The 23,635-nt window shown below is 43.6% G+C and overlaps 1 protein-coding gene across 1 annotated transcript; it reads left to right on the top strand.

Annotated features, from left to right (window-relative positions):
* Positions 1 to 4,838: 4,838 nt before the first annotated feature.
* Positions 4,839 to 16,611, top strand: LOC115155625 (inhibin beta B chain). Its single transcript, XM_029702426.1, has 2 exons — positions 4,839 to 5,996; positions 12,737 to 16,611. The coding sequence occupies exons 1-2, from the start codon at positions 5,597 to 5,599 to the stop codon at positions 13,570 to 13,572; spliced, it is 1,236 nt and encodes a 411-aa protein (XP_029558286.1). The 5' UTR covers positions 4,839 to 5,596; the 3' UTR covers positions 13,573 to 16,611.
* Positions 16,612 to 23,635: the final 7,024 nt, after the last annotated feature.

The raw sequence follows: 23,635 nt of genomic DNA, 5'->3' as shown, positions 1-23,635 counted from the left end.
AACATTTCCTCAGCCTCCGAATCAAAGCTATGGTCACTCAAAGATTCATCGTCAAGTAAATATTCTGTCTCACTGTCTATTTCTTCTAAAATGTTTTGCAAATTTGTATACTTAGCCTTCGACTTCGATTTTGCAGATTTATTCACCATAATGTTTTCTATACAATCCCTGAAACTACTCTTCACAAAATACAACTGTGCGTAATGGCGTGTGCCTTCAACAAGTCTGATCTTCAATGGCGAATGAAGTTCGTTACGCGTGCGTTTACTGACAAGGGCTGGTGTTCCAACCCATAACCATCACATACTGGCGTTTACCTCAGCTCATTGGCTATCTACCAAGCTAGATTTCAAAAAGATCAGTGGCCATTGGTCAGAAATACAGTCAATCAACGAAACATCGCTAATATTATTGGTGTGCAATGATGTCATTGCTCGTTGTCTTCAAATCAGTTCCTTTCAGTCAATATGCCCCACAAAAAGAACCATCAAGTTTGGCTGTGTTACAAACATCCAGAGGATTGCAGTGAAACCAACCGTGACTAGATAAACGTATGTTTAGTGTGTGTAATTACATCGACTACTTCGTCAAAAGTTGATAGACACGGAATTCACGACACAAGCGGTTTACAAAATGTTTCGTGTTAGGCTATAAAAATGGATTTTATCAAAGAAAACGGCACTTCATTTGATCACTGGGACCCCCAGGATGAGAAATAAGAGCAAGAATTCAGAATGGAAGCCATATTTTTACCGTCGGATGTGAATGTGTCATACCTGTCATGGTGGGAAAAGTTTGTTGTTGTTGATGCACATTTGTGGCCTGCTGGAGGTCATTTTGCAGGGCTCTGGCAGTGCTCCTCCTGCTCCTCCTTGCACAAAGGCGGAGGTAGCGGTCCTGCTGCTGGGTTGTTGCCCTCCTACGGCCTCATCCACATCTCCTGATGTACTGGCCTGTCTCCTGGTAGCGCCTCCATGCTCTGGACAGACACAGCAAACCTTTTTGCCACAGCTCGCATTGATGTGCCATCCTGGATGAGCTGCACTACCTGAGCCACTTGTGTGGGTTGTAGACTCTGTCTCATGCTACCACTAGAGTGAAAGCACCGCCAGCATTCAAAAGTGACCAAAACATCAGCCAGGAAGCATAGGAACTGAGAAGTGGTCTGTGGTCACCACCTGCAGAACCACTCCTTTATTGGGGGTGTCTTGCTAATTGCCTATAATTTCCACATGTTGTCTATTCCATTTGCACAACAGCATGTGACATTTATTGTCAATCAGTGTTGCTTCCTAAGTGGACAGTTTGATTTCACAGAAGTGTGATTGACTTGGAGTTACATTGTGTTGTTTAAGTGTTACCTTTATTTTTTTGAGCAGTGTATATATACTATGGCAATGGTCTATTTGTATATACGTTGTAGGGATACTGCAGCTCTGATTGGTTAAGCTGCACCGGGGTCTATAGAGTACGGGTTGAGTCATGCCTGTCAGTGCAATAGAATCCTACTCCTGTTGTAAGAACCGACGCTGGAGATGAGAAGCAGGTTCAGGGAGTTTAACATTTATTGAACAGACAAGTGACAGAACAGACAAGTGACAGAACAAGACCAGCATCCGTACAGGGGGGGGACAAAGCGGCAATAATGTTGAAGCGGGGAACAACCTCGGGAACAGACAGATATACGGGAGATAATGAAAGCAGGTGATTGAGTCCAGGTGAGTCCAATGAATCGCTGATGCGAGGGAAACAGGTGTGCGTAATGATGGTGGCAGGAGTGTGTAGTGCTGGGCAGCCTGGCGCCAGGGAGGGAGAGCGGGAGCAGTCGTGCCAACTGTGCATTCTGCCTACAAGAAAATCTCTTGCATAGTTAGTTTTGCATACTAAGTCTTGCATAGTTGGTTTTGTTTCGGTATGTTCCATTGAAAGTGGCCAATATTGGCAATTCCCACAGTAGAAGGAAACGTTGATAGTGTTAACTAAAGGGGAAAACTAGAATGTTGAATGAAGTTCTATCTCATGCTTCTCTGCGTGGGCTGATATTTCTTCTGTTGCTGCAGTCCCAGGGGAGCTGCACAGCTTAAAGGGAACATTGACCCCAAGTACTTCTCTGCAGCTGCCACCACAACATTTATTTCCTGTGACTCACGTTCCATCTCTGCGGAATAGTTGATAACCATTACTATGAATGCTATGGAGCCAACCTTACTGAAACATACACTGAGTGTACAAAACATTAAGGACACCTTCCTAATATTAAGTTGCACCCTCCTTTGACCTCAGAACAGCCTCAATTCGTTGGGGCATGGACTCTACATGATGCCGAACGCATTCCACACTGATGCTGGCCCATATTGACTCTAATGCTTCCCACAGCTGTGTCAAGTTGGCTGGATGTCCTTTGGGTGGTGGACCATTCTTGATACGCACAGGAAACTGTTGAGTGTGAAAAATTCAGCACTGTTGCAGTTGTTGACACAAACCAGTGTGCCTGGTACCTACTACCATACCCTTTTCAAAGGCACTTAAATATTTTGTCTTGCCCATTCTCACTCTGAATGGTACACATACACAATCTATGTCTCACAATCCGGTCAGTCTATAGCATGGAAAGAGAAGTTGTTCTTAATGTTTTGTCCACTCTGTATATCACTCATTGGCCTATTCCTCTGTTCTGGCACAGATCTACTATTCACAGGGATCCTCTCAGAATCCCTCACCCTTCATCCACCCTCCTCTACCTTCTTCACTGCCTCAACATACGACACCTTCTGCACTACTCTGACCCTGGCCATCTCAACCTGCCTCTCTCGCACTGGACACCTCTGATCCAAAGATACAAGAGCACCCTACAGTTGACATACACCATTTTTTCCACTGAACTATTCCTCTGTCCCATGTCCTTTTGCACACTTCCCACATTTTGGAATCTCCCTCCTACACACTGCTGCAACATGCCCATAAACGTGACACCTAGAACACCGCAATGGATTCGGACCCAAAAGCTCTAAAAGCATAACTCATATATCATAACATTAATTTGGCAGGAAAATTCTAAATAAAATCTCAAAAGAGCAGACTGCGCCAACTCTGTTTCACCACGCTCTCCACTGGGTCTGCGTTGCACCAAACGGCGGCCATCACAAACACCAGGAATCTTCAACTTCAATTGCTCCACCTCCACACTTAACGCTACCCCAGAAATCACTCCCTTCAATGATGCCCTGTTCCTAAGCGCAAAGCAAGATACAGGTCTTTCCCCCAAGTTGTGTCGCACCGAGCGCCTGCTCCCTCTGATCCGAAGAAACACAAACAAACATCACAAGTCAACTTCAGGTTATCTTCACCGACACAACATCACCCACCATCTTTTCCACCCAACCTGAAACCACCCATTGATCAGCCAAAAGGCCTGGTTCCACCCTCTTCAAAAATCGCACTCCCACTGGGCCAAACTTATCTTTATTATAACCATGTCCATAAATGCAAGGCTGTAATTATGCTACAACAACATTTTCAGTAACGGTTACAGAAACGTTTTACTTGCTATGACTGTGATATGTTTTTAGTATTTTTTTTAATCAACCTTGGTTGAATGCACTGATTGTAAGTTGCTAAGGACAAGAGCACCGCTAAATGACCATAATCTAAATATAAAAATGAAAACTTGCATGGGTAATTCCGGGAATACACTGTAAATTAGATTAACAAAGTACTGAGCAAAGGGTCTGAATACTTATGTAAATGTGATATTTCCGTTTTTTATGTTTTATAAATTTGTTAAAATTTCTAAAAACCTGTTTTTGCTTTGTCATTATGGGGTATTGTGTTTAGATTGATGAGGGAAATAAACAATTGAATCAATTTTAGAATAAGGCTGTAACATAACAAAATGTGAAAAAAGTCTAGGGGTCTGAATACTTTCTGAATGCACTGTATATTTTTGTTCAGGATACATAAATTATTATTAACTCTCTCTCTCTCTCTTTCTCTCTCTTTCTCTGGTGTCCTTATGTGACTAACAAAGCTTGTGCCAGGGAAACTAAGTACTGTTGCCTAATCCACGACCACGCCTGACCGTTGGCTAATGCGCCATTTCACTTGTCCTACTAACCTACATCAAGGTATCGGAAGGTGTTGATGTTTTTTGACAAACTGTTGCATTCATTGGCACTTTACTCAGAAATAATTAACAGAGTTTCAGATTAATGGGCCAATAGTGTAGTGAAGGTGTTTCAACAAAGGATGGCGCTGTTTGTTTTCTTTTTTCTTGTGCGTAAAAGCGCACCGATGGCACGAGTTTCCAGAAATGTGTCTTTCAATTCCAAGTTATCGACAAAACCGAGTCGTTCACTGACTGTCGGAACTTGTCAATACCTTACAAAAATGTGATGGTTAAACACATTGGAATAGAATACAAAATTACTATGGTCAATCAACCCCGAAAACTACAGTGACGTGTGTGTGTGTGTGTGTGTGTGTGTGTGTGTGTGTGTGTGTGTGTGTGTGTGTGTGTGTGTGTGTGTGTGTGTGTGTGTGTGTGTGTGTGTGTGTGTGTGTGTGTGTGTGTAATAATCTCAAAATATCGATACAATTCTTCAAATTTTAGGGTATGAGGAATCTTGCAGATATAGCTCCATATTTATCAAAATGACAATCTGTTTTAGGCCTATAATAAAATCTATTGTTTATGAGGTAATGTAGTGTAAAATTATAATAGAGAAATTGATATTCGGGGTTAAAAGGTGTCACTGGTATTCTCTCCATCCTGCGCTGCGCTTTTCTCCCAGCAGCACTATTCCTGGCGCGCTGTTGGTGGAACTCCCCACGTGGTTTCAACTCCTGTATAAAAACTTTCGGTGTTAGGTGGCTCCGTGTCGTGATTGCAAAGGAGAAAACTGTAAAGATAACAGCATCTCTTACTGGGCGCAGAGACGTCCCATAGCCAACTCACCAATAGACAGAGAAGACAGTGATCAAGGGATCAGTTGGTTATGGAATGGATTGCAATTTAGTTGGATTCCTAAAGTTGCGCTTATATGAGTGAATTGAATGTAAAGAGCAGTGGTAACCTCATATTTGGAACTTCACATCAGACGTTTCGAATACAAAGCCAGCGTACCGGTGAGATACGTTTGATAACTATGCGTGGTTTGCAAAGGATATGGACTGTAATAATTCGTTTTGATACGTTTGAAAACGCGGTAGAGCCATTCATTTAGTGATCATTTCAAGTTCGCTGGTCAAGACCAAAACCTCTGGAATTGTGCTTTAGATGAGAACTGGACTGATAGTGAGCTTTGGACAAAAAGGACCCAAGGCTAACAAGGCTGGAGATTAAGCAAATAACATAATATCTGCAATAATCATTAGCTCTTGACAGCAAGATCTTTTGGAATGCAAAAACTACATGGACTGTTTTGGATTACCGTAACTTGTGCATCAATCATCGTTCCATGTGTATTCCCGGTGGCGCATAGTAGGATCATTATCGTGATACTTGTGAAGTAGCCTAACCCTCTAACTTTGCTCTCTGTATTCAGGAACCACAATTCCTTTCCAGCGTGCTTTGGAATTCCAGTCTAAAAAATAGAAAATGAAAAGATATAATCTCACACTGGCTTGTTTAGTGGCTTGCATACTTTCAATCCGCGGTATCTTGGGGACAACGCGGGTGCGCATAACGGGGGCAGAGACTCAAACCGTCACCCAGGAGTCGTGCGCATCGTGTGGGTTGCCGGAGGAGTCAGAACGGGTGGACATAGACCTTTTGGAAGCTGTTAAGAGGCACATCTTGAACAGGTTACAAATGAGAGAAAGACCCAACATCACTCATCCTATTCCCAAGGCTGCAATGGTAACAGCGTTGAGGAGGCTTCACGCCGGTAAGGTACGGGAAGACGGGAGGGTTGAGATCCCCAACCTTGATGGACAAGCTTCCTACAGTAACGAGGTGCAAGGGGAGACGTCGGAGATAATCAGTTTTGCAGAATCAGGTAATTATCGATAATCGTATGATTCATATCACTAATTTGATCACCCCTTTTATCTCCCTTTATTTCTGAGTTATGATTAATTCAGTGACACACAGTACCTTACTGTAAAATTCTCTATATTTAACTGAAAAAGGTAAATGCTACCATTATCGGAATGAATGAAATTAGTTGAGTGGAGGGGTTTGTATTTGACATGATTTTACTGTAATTACAAGTTTTTTTTTGCTACGTAAATTGTTTCAACATTACAACATATTAATTAATAGTTGGTATTTTATATCACTTGCGCTTCTAGAGGTCTTAACAAAGGCTTCCAAACTGGCAGCAACTACAGGGCAAAACAGACCAAAAGGACATGGCAAAATGCTCAACCATTTAAGGTTTAAGACTTGATGCCACTCGAATCTGTTTTCTATACATTTTAAATTCATTGGGCGCTATAATCACATAGGTGTTAAATTGGAACAGCATTCTGACTCACAGGTGCAACAAATATAGCCTGTTACAGTGCATACCTCAAAATATCTTAACAAGCCAGAAACAACACTACCATGCATCCACTAGAGGTCAAAACGTTTTTGGCACTCCAAAGATATGCTATGGTACTGTATTCCGCAACTAGCTTTCACATTCTCACGTCAGAATTAGACGTTCATCCACGTTTCTCGAAATAAAATGTAAGATTAAGTTTAAGCATTAACTCCGAATGGTTAAGGTTTGGGATATAAAACAAAAATCTAAAAAACAACTTTCTGTCACTGAACATTCAACCTTTTGCATTAGAGGCTTACGCCCATCCTCGATCCCTGTCCATAATACCCAAACAAAACTGAAACCTACTTGAAGGTAACATCACGCACTGTTACCCCTAGTGGCCAGTTGATGTCCTCAGACATGGATGAACTTCTAATACTGACTTGTATCACGGGTGACCTTCTTTGGGGTGGAATTACAGTACCATTAGAAATACAACAATTCTTTCCCTGCCCATAACATTTTCCCAAAATGCACCATAATTTGCAGTATACTGTATTTTTCTGTTGATAATACCCCAAATTACAGGATAAATTACAGTTTTCCGTTACAGTGTAGACAATCAGCACGTTTTTCTGAGCACAGAAAAATGGGTTTCCTCAAAACTTTTGAATAATAACAGCACATTGGGGTTTACAGTGGACTCACACACAGGGCCAGATTAGCAAATCATACATGGTTGTGCATCAGCAGTTTTTCTCTTGTTATGTCAGTCACTGACAGTAACTCAATTAGCCATGTCAGTTACCAATTTTTTGATTGGTAAGTTAGTCTAGCCAGCTATCTAAACTTGTAGTAATCATGGCCGAATACCGACCAGGCCCTGACCCCCAGGGGGCCCCAATTTATTTTGTTTGTCACTTTCACTCAGATATCATTAACATGCCATAAGTCATGGCAGAATGTGTAGAATCGCAGGTAATCGCAGGTAATTAGTGTTAAAACTGCAAAAATTACTCCCTGCCCCATGGAAAATATTTATAATTGCAGAAAACTTGCTTTAAAACTGGAATATTTTCTCTACGTTACCCAACCAAGGCAGGGCCCCCCAGTTATCATGTGGGCCCTCCATTTCCTCTCCTCCCCCATCTGATGGTTATCAGTGCGGCAGCAGCAGGCTGTCTACACTTATTGAGAGCAGGCTCCTGAGTCCTCCTGTGGTTGCGTTTGCATTTAAAATATATATATAAAAAATATATATACTACATATATAATATACAGTATATTTAGTTTTTAATTCTTTATTTTGTTTCCCTCTTGGGCACCCTACGGGCCTCGGGTTCAGCCCCTGTAAACCCCTGCATTAATCCGACCCTGTACACACACACACTCTATGAGCTCTAATCTATCATCAGTTAGATAACTGAAATCAATAATTGGCAGGTTAGTGAGGTGAGAACGTCCTATTTAACTGTTTTTTTAACGTTTTTTTAGCAGAGGAAGCATAGATGCCGGTCCTGCAGCACAAACAGCACAATCAGCTTGGATGGATTCCTAGCTGTTGCCTTCGAATGGGAATGTTTTTATTTTATTTAACCTTTAATTAACTAGGCAAGTCAGTTGAGAACAAATTCTTATTTACAATGACGACCTGCCCCGGCCAAACCCTAACGACGCTGGGCCAATTGTGCGCCGCCCTATGGGACTCCCATACATTTGGTATGTTACATAAGACAGGTTACGCGAACGTATAGCAACCCAAAGGTTGCGTGTTTGAATCACATCACGGTCAACTTTAGCATCTTAACTAATTTGCAACTTTGCAACTACTTGCTACTTTTTAACTTCTTTGCAACTACTTAGCATGTTAGCTAACCCTTCCCCTAACCCTAATCTTAACCCTTTAACTTAACCCCCAACACTAACCTTAACCCCAACCTTAACCCTAACCCCTTACCCATAACCCCTTTAGCTAACATTAGCCACCTAACTAACATTAGTGTTAACTACCTAGCGACCTAGCTAACATTAGCCACAACAAATTGGAATTTGTAACATATCATACATTTCGCAAATTCGTAACATATTGTAGGAATTGCAATTTGTAACAAATTGTACGAATTGCAAATGAATACATACCATATGAAACGTAACATACTAATTGGAGTGTGCCAGAATTACATTTTACTATGTTACATCTACCTCTGAGTCCATGTTAAACGCAAGGCAATTATTAGGTGAGCACCCCCGGTTGTGGGTTCGGGTGATGGAGAGATGGAGGAGGAGGGTGCATGGTGTGCCCATATCACAGTTTTCTAAAGAATGTTTTTGTCATATAATGGTTCACCAACCAGGCCTCTTTGCTTTTGCCATTATTCACGACACCTTTGAGCCTTTGTGCAGCATTGTGCCATGGAACTGGCTTTGCTCCCTGTTCTGTAGACCCCCCTCTGCCTTCAGGCCAGCTGGCACTCACCCCCAGAGCCCAGAGTCCAGACTGCCTGCCAGGGCATGGAGAGAGGGACAAGGCCCCTAGAGCGACCTGGAGAGAGGCAGCTAGACCAGGCCCAGGCACAGGCCGGGTGATGTCACAGTCAAAGATCAAGGTGTGCTGCTAGGGGCCGAGGGAAGTTTGTGGTGGTCATTACTGGTTGGCTGGTAGGGGCTGAGAGGAGTTTGTGCTGGGCATTACTGGTTGGCTGGTAGGGCTGAGGGGAGTTTGTGCTGGGCATTACTGGTTGGCTGGTAGGGCTGAGGGGAGTTTGTGCTGGGCATTACTGGATGACTGATAGGGGCTGAGGGGAGTTTGTGCTGAGCATTACTGGATGACTGATAGGGGCTGAGGGGAGTTTGTGCTGAGCATTACTGGATGACTGATAGGGGCTGAGAGGAGTTTGTGCTGGGCATTACTGGATGACTGATAGGGGCTGAGAGGAGTTTGTGCTGGGCATTACTGGATGACTGATAGGGGCTGAGAGGAGTTTGTGCTGGGCATTACTGGATGACTGCGAAGTATCAGGCCAAAGTATTCTGTGAGGTGTGTGGGACGCTGTCCTATCTTATTCACATAGTTTTAACTGTATGGTTTTCAGCCTGCTAGGAGCTAGGAGGCAGCTATTGCTCTCAGTCACCAATCAGTCTTAGACTGCATAGCGGAGCAGAGGCTGAGACTGAGCTCACTGCCAACGTTCCAGGTAAGGAACAGTGCCAACCCCCCGTCTCTTATGACACGGTCCCGCGGGCCCTCGCTTTAGCGGCGGGATTCGGTGTCCCGTAACCACGGGAGCGAAGCGGAGGGCAGGGGGAGATGTGAGCATCTCGATTGTCGTTGGTATAGCCGTTTGGACCGGTTGAACTCCCTGTGACTCCAGTCCAAGTAACGGAATTAAGACTTCATTATTGGATGTCATTAACTCTGGCCCAGTCCCCGGGGTGTATCCCAAATGGCACCCTATTCCCTATATAGTGCACTACTTTTAACCAGAGCCATATGGGCCATGGTAAAAATGTGTGCACTTTAGAGGGAATAGGGTGCCATTTGGGATGCAACCTTGCAGGGCTATAGGGCTGGCTTCTGGGTTTACTCTGGGACACAGTCTTTCATGAAGAAACATCAATCATGCCCTGTCTGGAGCCGCTCCAGGCATTTTCCACATCACACTCAATCCATGCACCCCCCCCCTCAACCCCCTCCCTGTGTGTCATTTCTCCACCACTACCACTAAAGCAGCTTACTAACTGCTGGCCAAATGGAGCTCACCCTGACCTGCTGTGCTCTTTCCCCCTCTCCTATTTCCCTGTGTGGAATTCCTGGAGTGCAGAGCTGAGCGATGTGCTCCAGCAGCCTAAGGGATGCCTGTCAGAGCCGTGTGTGTGTGTCACTGCGAGGCGAGGCTCCTGTCAAAGCAGCGGTGCTCCGCGATGTGTGGTCTCTGTTGACACAGACTTTGAGTAATGAGCATAGCACCCTGCTACATACACCCTGCCTATGTTGCGCACATGCACACACAAACACACATACACACACTGACTGCCGGCGCATCTGCCTTCCTGCCTCCCTGATTACCTGCTTACCTACCTGTCTGCCTGATTTCCCGCCTGTTTACCTACCTGTCTGCCTGATTTCCCGCCTGCTTACCGACCTGTCTGCCTGTCGGCCTGCCTTGTTGTTGTGTTGATAGCACAGGTGGGGACACGCTGAGGCAGCTGTAGCTCCAGCAGCGCTAGCTCCACCAGAGAAAGAGAGGCCCACCCAGATGTCACCCTCCCTTCACCTGCCCTGCCCTAACCATGCCTGGCCCAGGAGCACATTGACCCCAGGCACACTCCGAATCAGGAAGCACACCTCCTGGTTTAACTGGTCTCCTCCCTAACCTCCTTCCTCACCTCGCTTCCCCCCTCACCTTCCCACAGCCTGTAGTCAGTGCACACCAGGGTTAAAGCACCTGGCTATGTGTTTTTGTGGTATTTTAGAAAATGAAAGAAAAGCTAAATAGTTTAAGTGTTTTCTAGAAGGATGATTCTCAATCCACTTCAGCATCCATTTTAATGTGGCCACCCACTGGGCACACACTGGTTGAATCAATGTTGTTTCCATGTCTTTTCAATGAAATTGAACCAACGTGGAAAAGATGTTGAATTTACATCTGTGGCCAGTGGGCAGTCTCAGTGGGCAGTCTCAGATACCCTAACTTGTGGGTCATTAAACATGTATGTTATTTTTTTCCCAGATGGAATATAAAGCTTCACCACATTTTTTTTTTACAAGATCATATGACCATGCTTCAGACTGGAGTATCTTTGTAGTCAGAGATTCAGACTGCCATCTCTCCCCACCCAGCACTTCATTGCCTCACATACACTGTCACTCAGGGTACAGATAGAGAAACGCCCTGGCCTAGAAGCTCCCCTGTTGATCACTGGGAGCTGTTGAGGCAAGCAGCAAGGCATGGTAGTAAATGAGGCGAGGTTAGATACTCCTTACCTCGGGCCATGACAGCAGTTAAAACAGGGGAAAACTGTTATTGAGTCAATGCCTTTAGATCTACACTTCTGATGCATTTCCACACATACAGTTCTTCTTACGTACTTGATACTGCAGCCTGAGGGTTCGATGTCGATGTTGCTGAAATGCATGCACCTTGTGCTTTTGTTGTTGCCACAGGGATGTGTTTGTTTGTGTGTGTGTGTGTGTGTGTGTGTGTTACTTTGGCTCCCAGCTGACATACTGTAGCGGGAGGCAGAACTAGTCTGAACAGGTCTGTGTGAAATGAATGTAAAATCACTGTTACTGGAGTACGTTGTAAACGTAGGATTGCTTTAAAAGGACCATCTTTGGTGGTCAGCTGTTGACACCAACTCACGCTAATCAGTGTGTAAACAAAGACATTTGGCCGCTTCAACATGTGCTCAGCTGTAGCCGATCCTGGCTAACCCTCAGACAGAACCCTCTCGGTTTTCACAGTAATTTGGAAGACATAATTAGGCTTCAAAAAAGATACGGCCGACTCCAAACTCCATTATGCCTTAGACATTTGGAATCTCTTCATTGTGTCATTTTAGAAAGTGGCCAATGTCATGCAAATGTATTTTATTTTTGCCTCATCATGCTATTGGTTAGTTGGGCCACGCGCTCAATGCCAGGCAGTAGCGAGGCTGTCTCCTAATACCTCAATGGAGTCTTTATGCTGTCAGTCTCAGAGGCTCCGGGGAGCTCAGGGGGTTTCACAGCAGTGCCTCACACACACACGCATGCACGCACGCACACACGCACACACACACAAACAGCAAACTCAATTAACCCCCTGGGGCCCGGGCCTTGTCCACCCCCCTCCTCCACTCTCCTAGTGTTCACAATCAGACCTGAAGCCAACTGGGCCTGCTCCCAGAACTGGGCTGTCAGGAGGAACAGACTGTAAGGAACTAGGCTAACGGCATGTGATGTATGAGAAAGAGAGTGGTGATGGAGGAGTGGAGAGACAGAAGTGACTGAAGTGCTCTTTCTGGCTCCCTGCTTGGGGCTCCCTGTGAATGTTTGTCCACTTTCTTTCCCTCTTACAAATTACACTCATATGTAGTGTGACATAACTTTAATTCACAGAGACACAAGTTGGAAAACTGTGTGGATTTCATCCTCCTGTCCTGTTTTACTTTGTGAATCTTGTCAGATTTTCTAACTTGCCCTTTAAAATGGTCAGTTTATTCTCTCGACCCTTGACTGTACAGTATATATCACTAAACCCACGTTTCTCTCTCTTCTCGATCAGATGAGCTGGCTTCATCTCAAGCCTCTAAGTCCAGCCTCCACTTCCTCATCTCCAGTGAAGGGAACCAGAACCTGCATGTGTCTCAGGCCAACCTGTGGCTCTACTTCAGGCTGCTGCCCACCGGCTCCGAGAAAGGGCCTCGACGCAAAGTCACAGTTAAAATCCACTACCATGAGGCAGGGACTGGAGCTGCAGGTGGAGCCAGGGGAGGGACAGGGCCAGGGGCAGGGGGAGGAGGTCGGTGGACCCTAGTGGAGAAGCGTGTGGACCTAAAGCGCAGCGGCTGGCACACCTTCCCTCTGTCAGAGGCAGTGAGGGCCCTGTTTGGTAAGGGTGGCCGGCGGCAGGACCTGGAGGTGCGTTGTGAGGGCTGTGAGGCATTCAACGTGGTTCCTATCTTAGTCGACCCAGCAGAACCCTCACACAGGCCCTTTCTGGTGGTTCGGGCACGGCAGGTGGAAGGGAACCACCGCATCAGGAAGAGGGGGCTGGAGTGTGACGGGAGCAGTGGAGGCCTGTGCTGCAGACGACAGTTCTACATAGACTTTCGCCTCATTGGCTGGAACGACTGGATCATCGCACCCGCGGGTTACTACGGTAACTACTGCGAGGGAAGCTGCCCGGCGTACATGGCGGGGGTACCGGGGTCGGCGTCATCATTCCACACGGCAGTGGTCAACCAGTACCGGATGAGGGGCATGAGCCCCGGCTCGGTCAACTCCTGTTGTATCCCCACCAAGCTCAGTACCATGTCTATGCTGTACTTCGACGATGAGTACAACATAGTAAAACGAGACGTGCCCAATATGATAGTGGAAGAGTGTGGCTGTGCCTGAGTGTCTGTGACTTTTTAAACTTTGAAAGTTAAGTTAAGTTAAACGACGATAGTCAAAATGTCTTGTACAAAAATACCTTTTTGTATGACACACATATAAATATATAGTTATATGGAAGCACACCAACAGGTACACACAAACAAGATGTATTTATGGTTTGTTGTATTTATCTGGCTGAGCGAGGCCAGGTTCTGTCCATTCCATATTAAGAACTTCAGAACGGTTCCAGAGTTTTGGGAAGAGAAGGAAATGGTTGATCACCAAATAATAACATTTTTCTAGTTTGCCATTTCTAGAGGAAAAATAATGGTCCTTCATCTCTTCTCTGATGAAGATGGAAAGAAAAGCGCTTACTGAAGCAGCACACCAGGACATTGACTAAACAAAAGCACTGACAATGATAATTCATCAGCTTATATAATTCAGAAACACCAGCACTTCCATAAAGAATGTCATAAGACACTGTGACTGTCTGATCCTGTGGAAGTATAACATAAACTGTATCAGCAAGCGCTTATTATTGAATAAAGCTTTTCCAGGACTACACTCCTGTCCAAGTGAGGTAACGACACAACATTGACATATTGTTGTTGACATTGGACCACGTTCTTTCCTCCTGCTTGTGTAAGTGTCTGTCTGTCTGTCTGTCTGTCTGTCTGTCTGTCTGTCTGTCTGTCTGTCTGTCCATGCTGCAAGCAATCGCTCACTGAGTTCAAAGGTGAAGATGGACCTTTGTGCAAACTGCACTACATACACTTAATCCTGAGAACGGAGAGTCCCCACTGCCCCTACTTGTTCCAATAAAGTGGACCTCGAAGTGGCGATGAGTTTTTTGTTAGGGCCCAACAGGGCATGATGGTGCAGTGCAGCACTTGCAGACTAAACTCTTTAAATGCACACTCCCACTCCTAATAGCACTTGCATATTGAAATGCCTTCAAAGTGGTACTGAGTGTCCTGTCATAAATAAGTGCCACATGATCTATGCAATGTATAGTAACCCACCCATGCCCACCCATACAACTGAACATACCAGACTGAACTGAACTGAACTTTCTCCTCCTCCTATGCTAATGTAACTCCTATCAAATACTTGAAATGTGATCTTTCGCTTCCTTTTTTTCAAAGCGAATGATTGTTATGACATTTGCACTGAAAAGTTGCGGGATTAGTTAATAAACAAACTGCCATTGAGAAGTTATTTTTATAGAAGTAAATTGACATTCTTTGTTTAATAAAGTAATTTACCTACACAGCAAATTCTCCAGTGTTAAATCCACACTGAGAGTGTTAAATTAACACTGAATGTGTTGGCCCGTATCGGCACTGGAACAGTGTTAAATTAACACACTGATAGGTGTAAAGCCTAATTTCCCAGAATCCCTTGCCTTTTGAGGTTCATTTTAATAATTGTTTGTTTCAATATCTATGTTTTTGCATGTACATTAATTGATTGATTAATCCTATTCTTCTCAAATATAAATTAGATACATTTTCTAAACTAATTCAATATGTTACTTGGATTTGTTGCACCTGTTACTGAAATGGTTGTTCCAGTATAGATGCTTTCGGTAGTCTCATATTTCAGTCTTCCCAACCCTGGTAGTTGCATATGATAAAAAATTCAGAACGTTGGATATCCCCACTCTGGCTAGAGTTCAATCGGAATTACACAGCATTATACAAGCCAGCATAATGTGACAGGTTGCATGAATAAGGCAAAAATGTTGGGTTGTTTGGATTACCCAACATGGGTTAATTTAACCATGAATTTAGTTTTTATTCACCTTCATGCTGGGTTGACCAAATAGCTCTGTCTTTTTTTATGTAATCTATCGGTTAATTTCAGGAGGCAGGACTTATTAAGGGCATGGTTTTTAGAAAGTTATTTTTGGCCATGTGAGATTAAATGTAATTCCTGTTGATAATGTAAGTTTGTACACTGCAATGTAACATTTCTATAAATATGATTGTACATTACATATTCTAATACAAAAATATTAACATTATGATTTACATATAGCAAGAAAGTGTTAACTATCCTATTGGAGAGATCACATTTGCATCGGCTTTTAAGGTACTCACACATTTCTGTACGCTTCATTAATGCTACCAAAGTGTTAGTGTTCAACCATAACATGCAATAAGAATTCAACAGAACAGATTAACTGGAATTACATTTACTCTCATGGGTGGCCAAAAATAACTTGCTGAAAGTCACACCCCTAAAAAGCCAAGCCTCCATGTATGGTGATCTGACCTGCTGGGTCATATCTCAATAAACAAGCATCAACAAACCAAACTTGGTCTTAAAAAAAAATAAAAAAATAACTAAATGACCCAATGCCTGCAACCCAGCAGTTGGTTCATGCAAACAACCCAGTATTATTTTGTTTATGTCCTCAAAATAAGGCATCATGAAATACATATTGTATTTTTTTAATAATTACATTTTAATTATGGTATTTTAATTTAGGATTTCACCTGGTTAAGACCACAGGACTGTAAGTGGATGAATGCAACAAAGCTTGTCTCTGTCACTAACAAATTCAGTCATGGGTGGTAACTCCACAACTTACTCGAAATGCAAAGCACTCTGGGAAATATGCAAATCAAGCTTTACACTAAGCAGTGTGTTAATTCAACACTGTTCAGTGTCTATACGGGTCCACACTTTCAGTGTTAATTTAACTCTGGGGAATTTGCTGTGTAATAATGGAACCAAAGAGGCCAAGATTATTTTAGCTTGATCATAAGAGGCCTAATCTACGTATCAGGGTACACTATGATGATTCCATTTCTTAGTTCTATTATTTCCTTTCTCTATCTATTTTGTACAATAAACATGTGGAACACTTAATTTTTCATCTTTAATTCTATTTTTTCAGTTTTTCTATTTAATAAAAATATATTTTTAGTTCCTGTTTCAGAATAATTTAGTCGTGTAAATGTCATCTGTACAGTTTATGTAAAATAAAATGTGTTTTCTTAAAATATTTTGTAACTTTAAAATAAATTCTTACTCTGCATTATTATTGTATTCTCCAGTGTTGTGGTCGAAATCCTTTTAGTGAGTCCTTTCAGGCACTCAATTCAGCATCTTCTAGATTTGGAAAGTTAACAAAGGAACTTCAATAGCAATTTGCATCTATACTGCTCCACATGTAAAACATCTCACTGTCAGTGTCAGGACTGTGCCCCTTGCTTACTAGCTGTACTATTCCGCATCATTTGCTGAAGTGGTGAAAAAGCTAACTGGTAAGCATGTAACTGTCTGTCAGAACAGTACTAGTTGTACCTAGCTGTCCGTCATTTGCTGAATGTAATACAGCTGAGAGACAGACGGTCACATATCATCTTAATTCTTGATGCTCCCCTATCAGTGTTGTGCTGGTGGGTTGGGTAGGTTTCATTTGGGAAACAGTACAGATTTGAGAGATCCTAGGGGCAGCAGCGTGTAGCCACATGGCCTTATTACATCACAGCCAACGGGTTCCCCTGAAAGAGTCTTATTTGACTGTTGCTGTTTATCAGAGCCACAGGCTAAGGTTGCCAGAATGACAGTTGTAGCTATGTGTACAGATGTAGGATCTTAATTCGAGCCAGTTTGCTAGAGCAGGAAAATAATCCTGCAGCAACAGTAAATGTGAATTATTATGTGGATTATAATTAATGGAAATTTTTGGAGAGGTTGAAAAAACATTTGTCAGGGAAAATCAAGTCTGAAATTTCAAAGTGGAAATTACAAACTTTAGAAGCCTTTTTAAACTTTAGACACACTACAAGTTTTAAATGTCTTGCATTGCAGGATCGTGCAACAGGGTGATCAAATTAAGATCCTTTATCTCTAAATACCATGTGCAAACAGAATGGGCCTGCACACCTACTAACCCATCGAGTGTTTCTGCAATGCAACGATCTTCTTGCAACACAAGCAAAACATACACAAGCACAAACCACGCGTTCGCAAAAACATTGCTTGAGATAATTGGTTGAAATGTGTCCATGTGGATGTGCCAAGTGGATGAGATAGATATCTACACCTGACGCCGGCCTGTAGGGTGAATAACATGTTTGGGACTGGGAGGGAGGGACGGTTCAATTTAACACTTTGCTTGAACTGAATGAGTCAGTAAGAAAGAGCGAGCGAGAGAGGGAGAGAGGAAGAGAAAAAAAAGTTTGTTGGAGGAGGAATAATGGTCTGGGGCTGTTTTTCATGGTTTGGGCTAGGCCCCTTAGTTCCAGTGAAGGGAAATGTTAACGGTACAGCAGATCAATGGGATTCTAGACGATTCTGTGCTTCCAACTTTGTGGCATCAGTTTGGGAAGGCCCTTTCCTGTTTCAGCATGACAATGCCCCCTTGCACAAAGCAAGGTCCATACAGGAATGTTTTTTTGAGATTGGTGTGGAAGAACTTGACTGGCCTGCACAGAGCCCTGACCTCAACACCTTTGGGATGAATTGGAATGCCGACTGCAAGCCAGGCCTAATCGCCCAACATCAGTGCCCGACCTCACTAATGCTCTTGTGGCTGAATGGAAGCAAGTCCCCGCAGCAATCTTCCAACATCTAGTGGAAAGCCTTCCCAGAAGAGTGTAGGCTGTTATAGCAGCAAAGGAGGGACCAACTCCATAATAATGCCCATGATTTTGAAATGAGATGTTCGACGAGCAGGTGTCCACATACTTTTGTTCATGTAGTGTATCATCAGGAATGTTATTTTCTTGAAGGGGGTTTGACACAGTGAATCAATAACGTCAAGGTTCTTCCCTCTGTAGGAAAACAACTAGAGCCTTGTCACTAACCATCCCCCACTCCCCCTCATCCCCCCCTAGCTCAAAAACTCTCACCCCCTCCTTCCTCCATCTTGACCTACTGACTCCCAGACCACTGAGGTACACTCAGGGCCACAAAGCCTTCGTTTGTGTGTCGTTCAGTGGCTAGCCTAGCTCAGCGCCAGCCAGCTCAGGGATCACCTCCACCCTCCACAGGAGCCCCCCGACCACAGCACTGGCCATGGCTGTGAAAGAGCTGATAGTCCAATATGCCACATAGACAGGGGGTTGGGGTTAGACAGGGAATTAGGGTTAGACAGGGAATTAGGGTTAGACAGGGAATTAGGGTTAGACAGGGAATTAGGGTTAGACCGGGAATTAGGGTTAGACAGGGGGTTAGGGTTAGACAGGGAATTAGGGTTAGACAGGGAATTAGGGTTAGACAGGGGGTTAGGGTTAAACAGGGAATTAGGGTTAGACAGGGAATTAGGGTTAGACAGGGAATTAGGGTTAGACAGGGAATTAGGGTTAGACAGGGAATTAGGGTTAGACAGGGGGTTAGGGTTAGACAGGGGGTTAGGGTTAGACAGGGAATTAGGGTTAGACAGGGGGTTAGGGTTAGACAGGGGGTTAGGGTTAGACAGGGAGTTAGGGTTAGACAGGGAATTAGGGTTAGACAGGGAGGACTGATTCCCTCACTGTGACTCTGAGCCCCCATGGAGCCCGGGAGCCGCTCCACTCCCCCTCACCCCTCGGCCCTACTCCTTCAATATGATCCATGTTATCCATGTGCCTGGATATCTTGCTGTTGTTAGCCTGAGACCTGTTTACCAGCCAGGGTAAATTTAACTGCTCAAAGCCCAGTATTCTGGATGATGGGATTTATTTTTACCTTTAAAAGTGAAAATCCTTCTTGGTGACTCGCTCATTCGCTGGCAGTTAAAAGTAGAAGCAGGAAGTAAACAGTCTGTCTTTTGTTCACTCTTGAACTGAACATAGTTTCTGTAAGACATTCAAGTGAGGTGGTGCATGTGATAGAAAACTGATAGCTGGTAGTGCAACTAGCTCTCACAGCCTCAACGTCAGAATTAGACGTTCATTCATTTTCTCAAACGTCACATTTCTAAGTTGTTTTAAAACATCACATTTCTAAGTGTTTAAGGTTAAGTTTAGGCATTAACTCTGAATGGTTAATGTAAGGGTTAAGGTTTTGAATAGGCTCAAAAAAATATATAAAAACTACTTTGCTGTATTCAAACATGCAACCTTTAGAAACCAGCCATCCCCATTAAACAACACCCTAGCAAAACCGAAACCTACATGAAGTTAACAGCACTCACTGTTCCCCCTCGTGGCCGGTTTCCACATCCTCTCCCGACGTCCTCAGACATGGATGGACGTCGAATGTTGATTTACATCACGGGTGACTTGCCTGGGTAGTGATAGTCACACGGACAACACGTGTGAATGAACATGCTCAGGCCCTGTCTCTCTCTCTAGCGCCAATGAATGGCCCGGGTGCCTAAAGACAAATACAGTTTCTCCCTTTGTGAAGATACCAGTATACGACAAAGGGGAAGAATGAAGCGTTGGTGTGGGTGGGTGTGAGAGGGGGAATTCCATCCAGGCAGATGTAAGGTAAGTTGTGGTGGAGGATAATCTCTGACCACTTTAAAGAGAGCCAGCTGTCAGAGTGTGTGTGTGTGTGTGTGTGTGTGTGTGTGTGTGTGTGTGTGTGTGTGTGTGTGTGTGTGTGTGTGTGTGTGTGTGTGTGTGTGTGTGTGTGTGTGTGTGTGTGTGTGTGTGTGTGTGTGTGGTGAGAGATTCCTCAGCCAAGCCATCTGCATGTGTGTACAGTCTGAGTGCTCATTATTGTGCAGGTGCTCCATTGTTCTGTCCTTGTGGCGCTTTTCATCCTCACCCCTCTCCAAAACACAACACAACCTAACTTTCATCCTCACCCCTCTCCAAAACACAACACAACCTAACTTTCATCCTCACCCCTCTCCAAAACACAACACAACCTAACTTTCATCCTCACCCCTCTCCAAAACACAACACAACCTAACTTTCATCTTCACCCCTCTCCAAAACACAACGCAAGCTAACTTTCATCCTCACCCCTCTCCAAAACACAACCTAACTTTCCTCCTCACCCCTCTCCAAAACACAACACAACCTAACTTTCATCCTCACCCCTCTCCAAAACACAACGCAAGCTAACTTTCATCCTCACCCCTCTCCAAAACACAACCTAACTTTCATCATCACCCCTCTCCAAAACACAACACAACCTAACTTTCATCATCACCCTTCTCCAAAACACAACCTAACTTTCATCCTCACCCCTCTCCAAAACACAACACAACCTAACTTTCATCCGCACCCATCTCCAAAACACAACACAACTTTACTTTCACCCTCCCCCCTCTTCAAAACACAACGCAAGCTAACTTTCATCCTCACCGCTCTCCAAAACACAACACAATCTAACTTTCATCATTGCCCCTCGCCAAAACATAACACAACCTAACTTTCATCCTCACCGCTCTCCAAAACACAACACAATCCAATCTAACTTTCATCATTGCCCCTCGCCAAAACATAACACAACCTAACTTTAATCTTGACAACCTCCAAAACACAATCTAACTTTCATTATCACTTCTCTCCAAAACACAACACAATCTAACTTTCATCATCACTTCTCTCCAAAACACAATCTAACTTTCATCATCACTTCTCTCCAAAACACAACACAATCTAACTTTCATCATCACTTCTCTCCAAAACACAAACTAACTTTCATCATCACTTCTCTCCAAAACACAACACAATCTAACTTTCATCATCACTTCTCTCCAAAACACAACACAATCTAACTTTCATCCTCACTCCTCTCCAAAACACAACACAACCTTACTTTCATCCTCACCCCTCTCCAAAACACAACACAACCTTACTTTCATCCTGCCTGATCTCCAAAACACAACACAACTTTCATCCTCACCCCTCTCCAAAACACAATGTAACTTTGAAAGAGGGGACTGAGTCAGGCCAGTCAAGATAAACCAAAACTCCCATCAAAAGAAGGGAAAAAAGGACCCTAGGCCTACCAGTAAGTAGGAATGTCTGGTGAGATAAAAATGTAAACGGTAGAGAGAGTTGGGATGTTGTATGTGGTTCTGTAGTCATACACCTACAAAGGCAGGGACATTCTGAGCCGGACAATTTTCTCACATTGGGTGGAGAATGAGAAAGAGAGAGAAAGAGACAGACAGAGAGATACGTAAAAAGTATGCACACATGACTGTAAGTCGCTTTGGATAAAAGCATCTGCTAAATAGCATATGTGTTGTTATTATTATTATAATATTAGCGAAAGGGTGAGAGAAAGCGAGAGCATAATAGTATTAAACAGGGTGTCAGGGTTCATCATTAGCCCTTTGAGAGCAAAATAGGTTCAGTGAGCCAGACAGAGAGACAGGGGAGTCACCATTCCTTTGCACTTCACTTGTCGTTTACTTGTCTACTTGTCCTTTTTTATGGCAGGGAACGATTGGAATATACAACCATGATTATCAAAACATGTCTATGTCCCAAGATAATTCCAGCCAACAGACAGTATCAACAACACAGCACTGATCTGATGTGGAGAGGAGAGCTGTAGTGTTGTTCTGCTGATACCTGGTGTATGGATGACCTTATGGTGAAGTCCTATTGGTCCTTCAGCACGGCATATGGCATGCAGTCAGTTATGAATGAGGTATTGGCTGATAGGAAATAATAAAATAAATCTTATGCCCTCATATGCTAGACTCTCATAACAGATGTTAATAGCAGGAGATTTGATCCTGGGTGCCATGATTTCTCAAATACCAATATTATACTGTACAAACCGCAGCTCCTTGAGTTGGTTTGAGTTTTTCTGGCTTGAACAGAAGTCTCTCTCTCTTTCTCTCTCTCTCTCTCTCTCTCTCTTTCTCTCTCTCTCTCTCTCTCTTTCTCTCTCTCTCTCTCTCTCTCTCTCCGGCGACAGTAGGTAAAAGCCAACAGTGCTCTTCAAACACATGACTGCCTTCTGCTAGGAGGAAAGAGAGAGACAAAAAACAAATCCTCTCTATCTGAAAGATGAATAATGACAGAGGAATATTTACTTGTGATCTGTATCTGATGGTAGATAGCTCCACAGGGAGAGTATACATACAGCTTGATTTTCCATATTGATTTACTAGGCATTGGGAGACATTACCGAAAAGGACATGGAATCAAAGCATACAGGGAGGGGGGCTGTCTGGCAGGCTGACTGGACTGGTTTCCCTTTGGGTGTGGACAGGAGTCCAGAGTTTGTTGTGGTTATCATTTGATCGTGCCAGGGGAAGAGAGTGAGTGCCATGCCACACACTGTCTCTGATTCTCTGATGATTTCTTAGACGATGTAAAGGCTGCGATACCATCTTGAGTTGTCCAATCCTCTGCAAATGTTTTATCTTATCTCGGAAACTGAGAAGACATGCCCACACTCTACCACAAGGCAAGAGCAGAGTACACAACAAAAGCATCTTTTGTAAAAAGCAGCCATTGTGTGGGATTTTATGTCTTCTAAATACTTTGATTGTTGACATTCTCAGGTGCATTCTGAACATTCCTTGATTCCATGCCAGCAACCACAGCACAGGTAACTGTTAAAGAAGGAAGAAGAAAGAAGCATAGGCTCCAAGAGGGTTGAGAGAGATTCAAGATAGATTAGTCACCACAGTATGACGGTATCAGTGAAATTGTAACATGTAAAGGTGACATTGTTTTCCAAAAGAAGGGGGTTATCACTGGCTATTTAAAGAATAATCAAGCAGGAACAAAGGACACCATTTCAAAGAGATGTTTTCTGTGTGTGTGTGTGGGTCCTAGACAAGACCCAGATAAGCCAGACTGAAGTAAAGTCCTTTGCAGACTGTATGTTGGATTCAGTCTTTTACGATTATCACCTAGCACTATGCGATGTTACCAAATAAAAATCTGGCCAGATTGCACGATATGCTTCATTTCCGTCGTCACATTCTGCGATTGGCTTGCGAGGCTACGTCAACCGACGTAGGCTATGTCAACTGCAGCGGTGTATTTCATCTGAGTGTGTGCCAGCACCAGCAGCGCAAAACTCCCTCTATGCTTATGTGCGAGTGAAGTGAGTTCTGAAAGTATGCATTTCAGAAATTGTTTTCAAATACAAAATTTACGTCTGAATTCAGAATCAAATATGCTTCCCCAAAATAACATGGTGGCTGTAGTAT

Source organism: Salmo trutta, chromosome 20 (assembly GCF_901001165.1).
Source record: "Salmo trutta chromosome 20, fSalTru1.1, whole genome shotgun sequence".
In the NCBI taxonomy this organism is placed as follows: domain Eukaryota; kingdom Metazoa; phylum Chordata; class Actinopteri; order Salmoniformes; family Salmonidae; genus Salmo; species Salmo trutta.
This window is presented reverse-complemented; position numbering and strand designations above follow the sequence as displayed.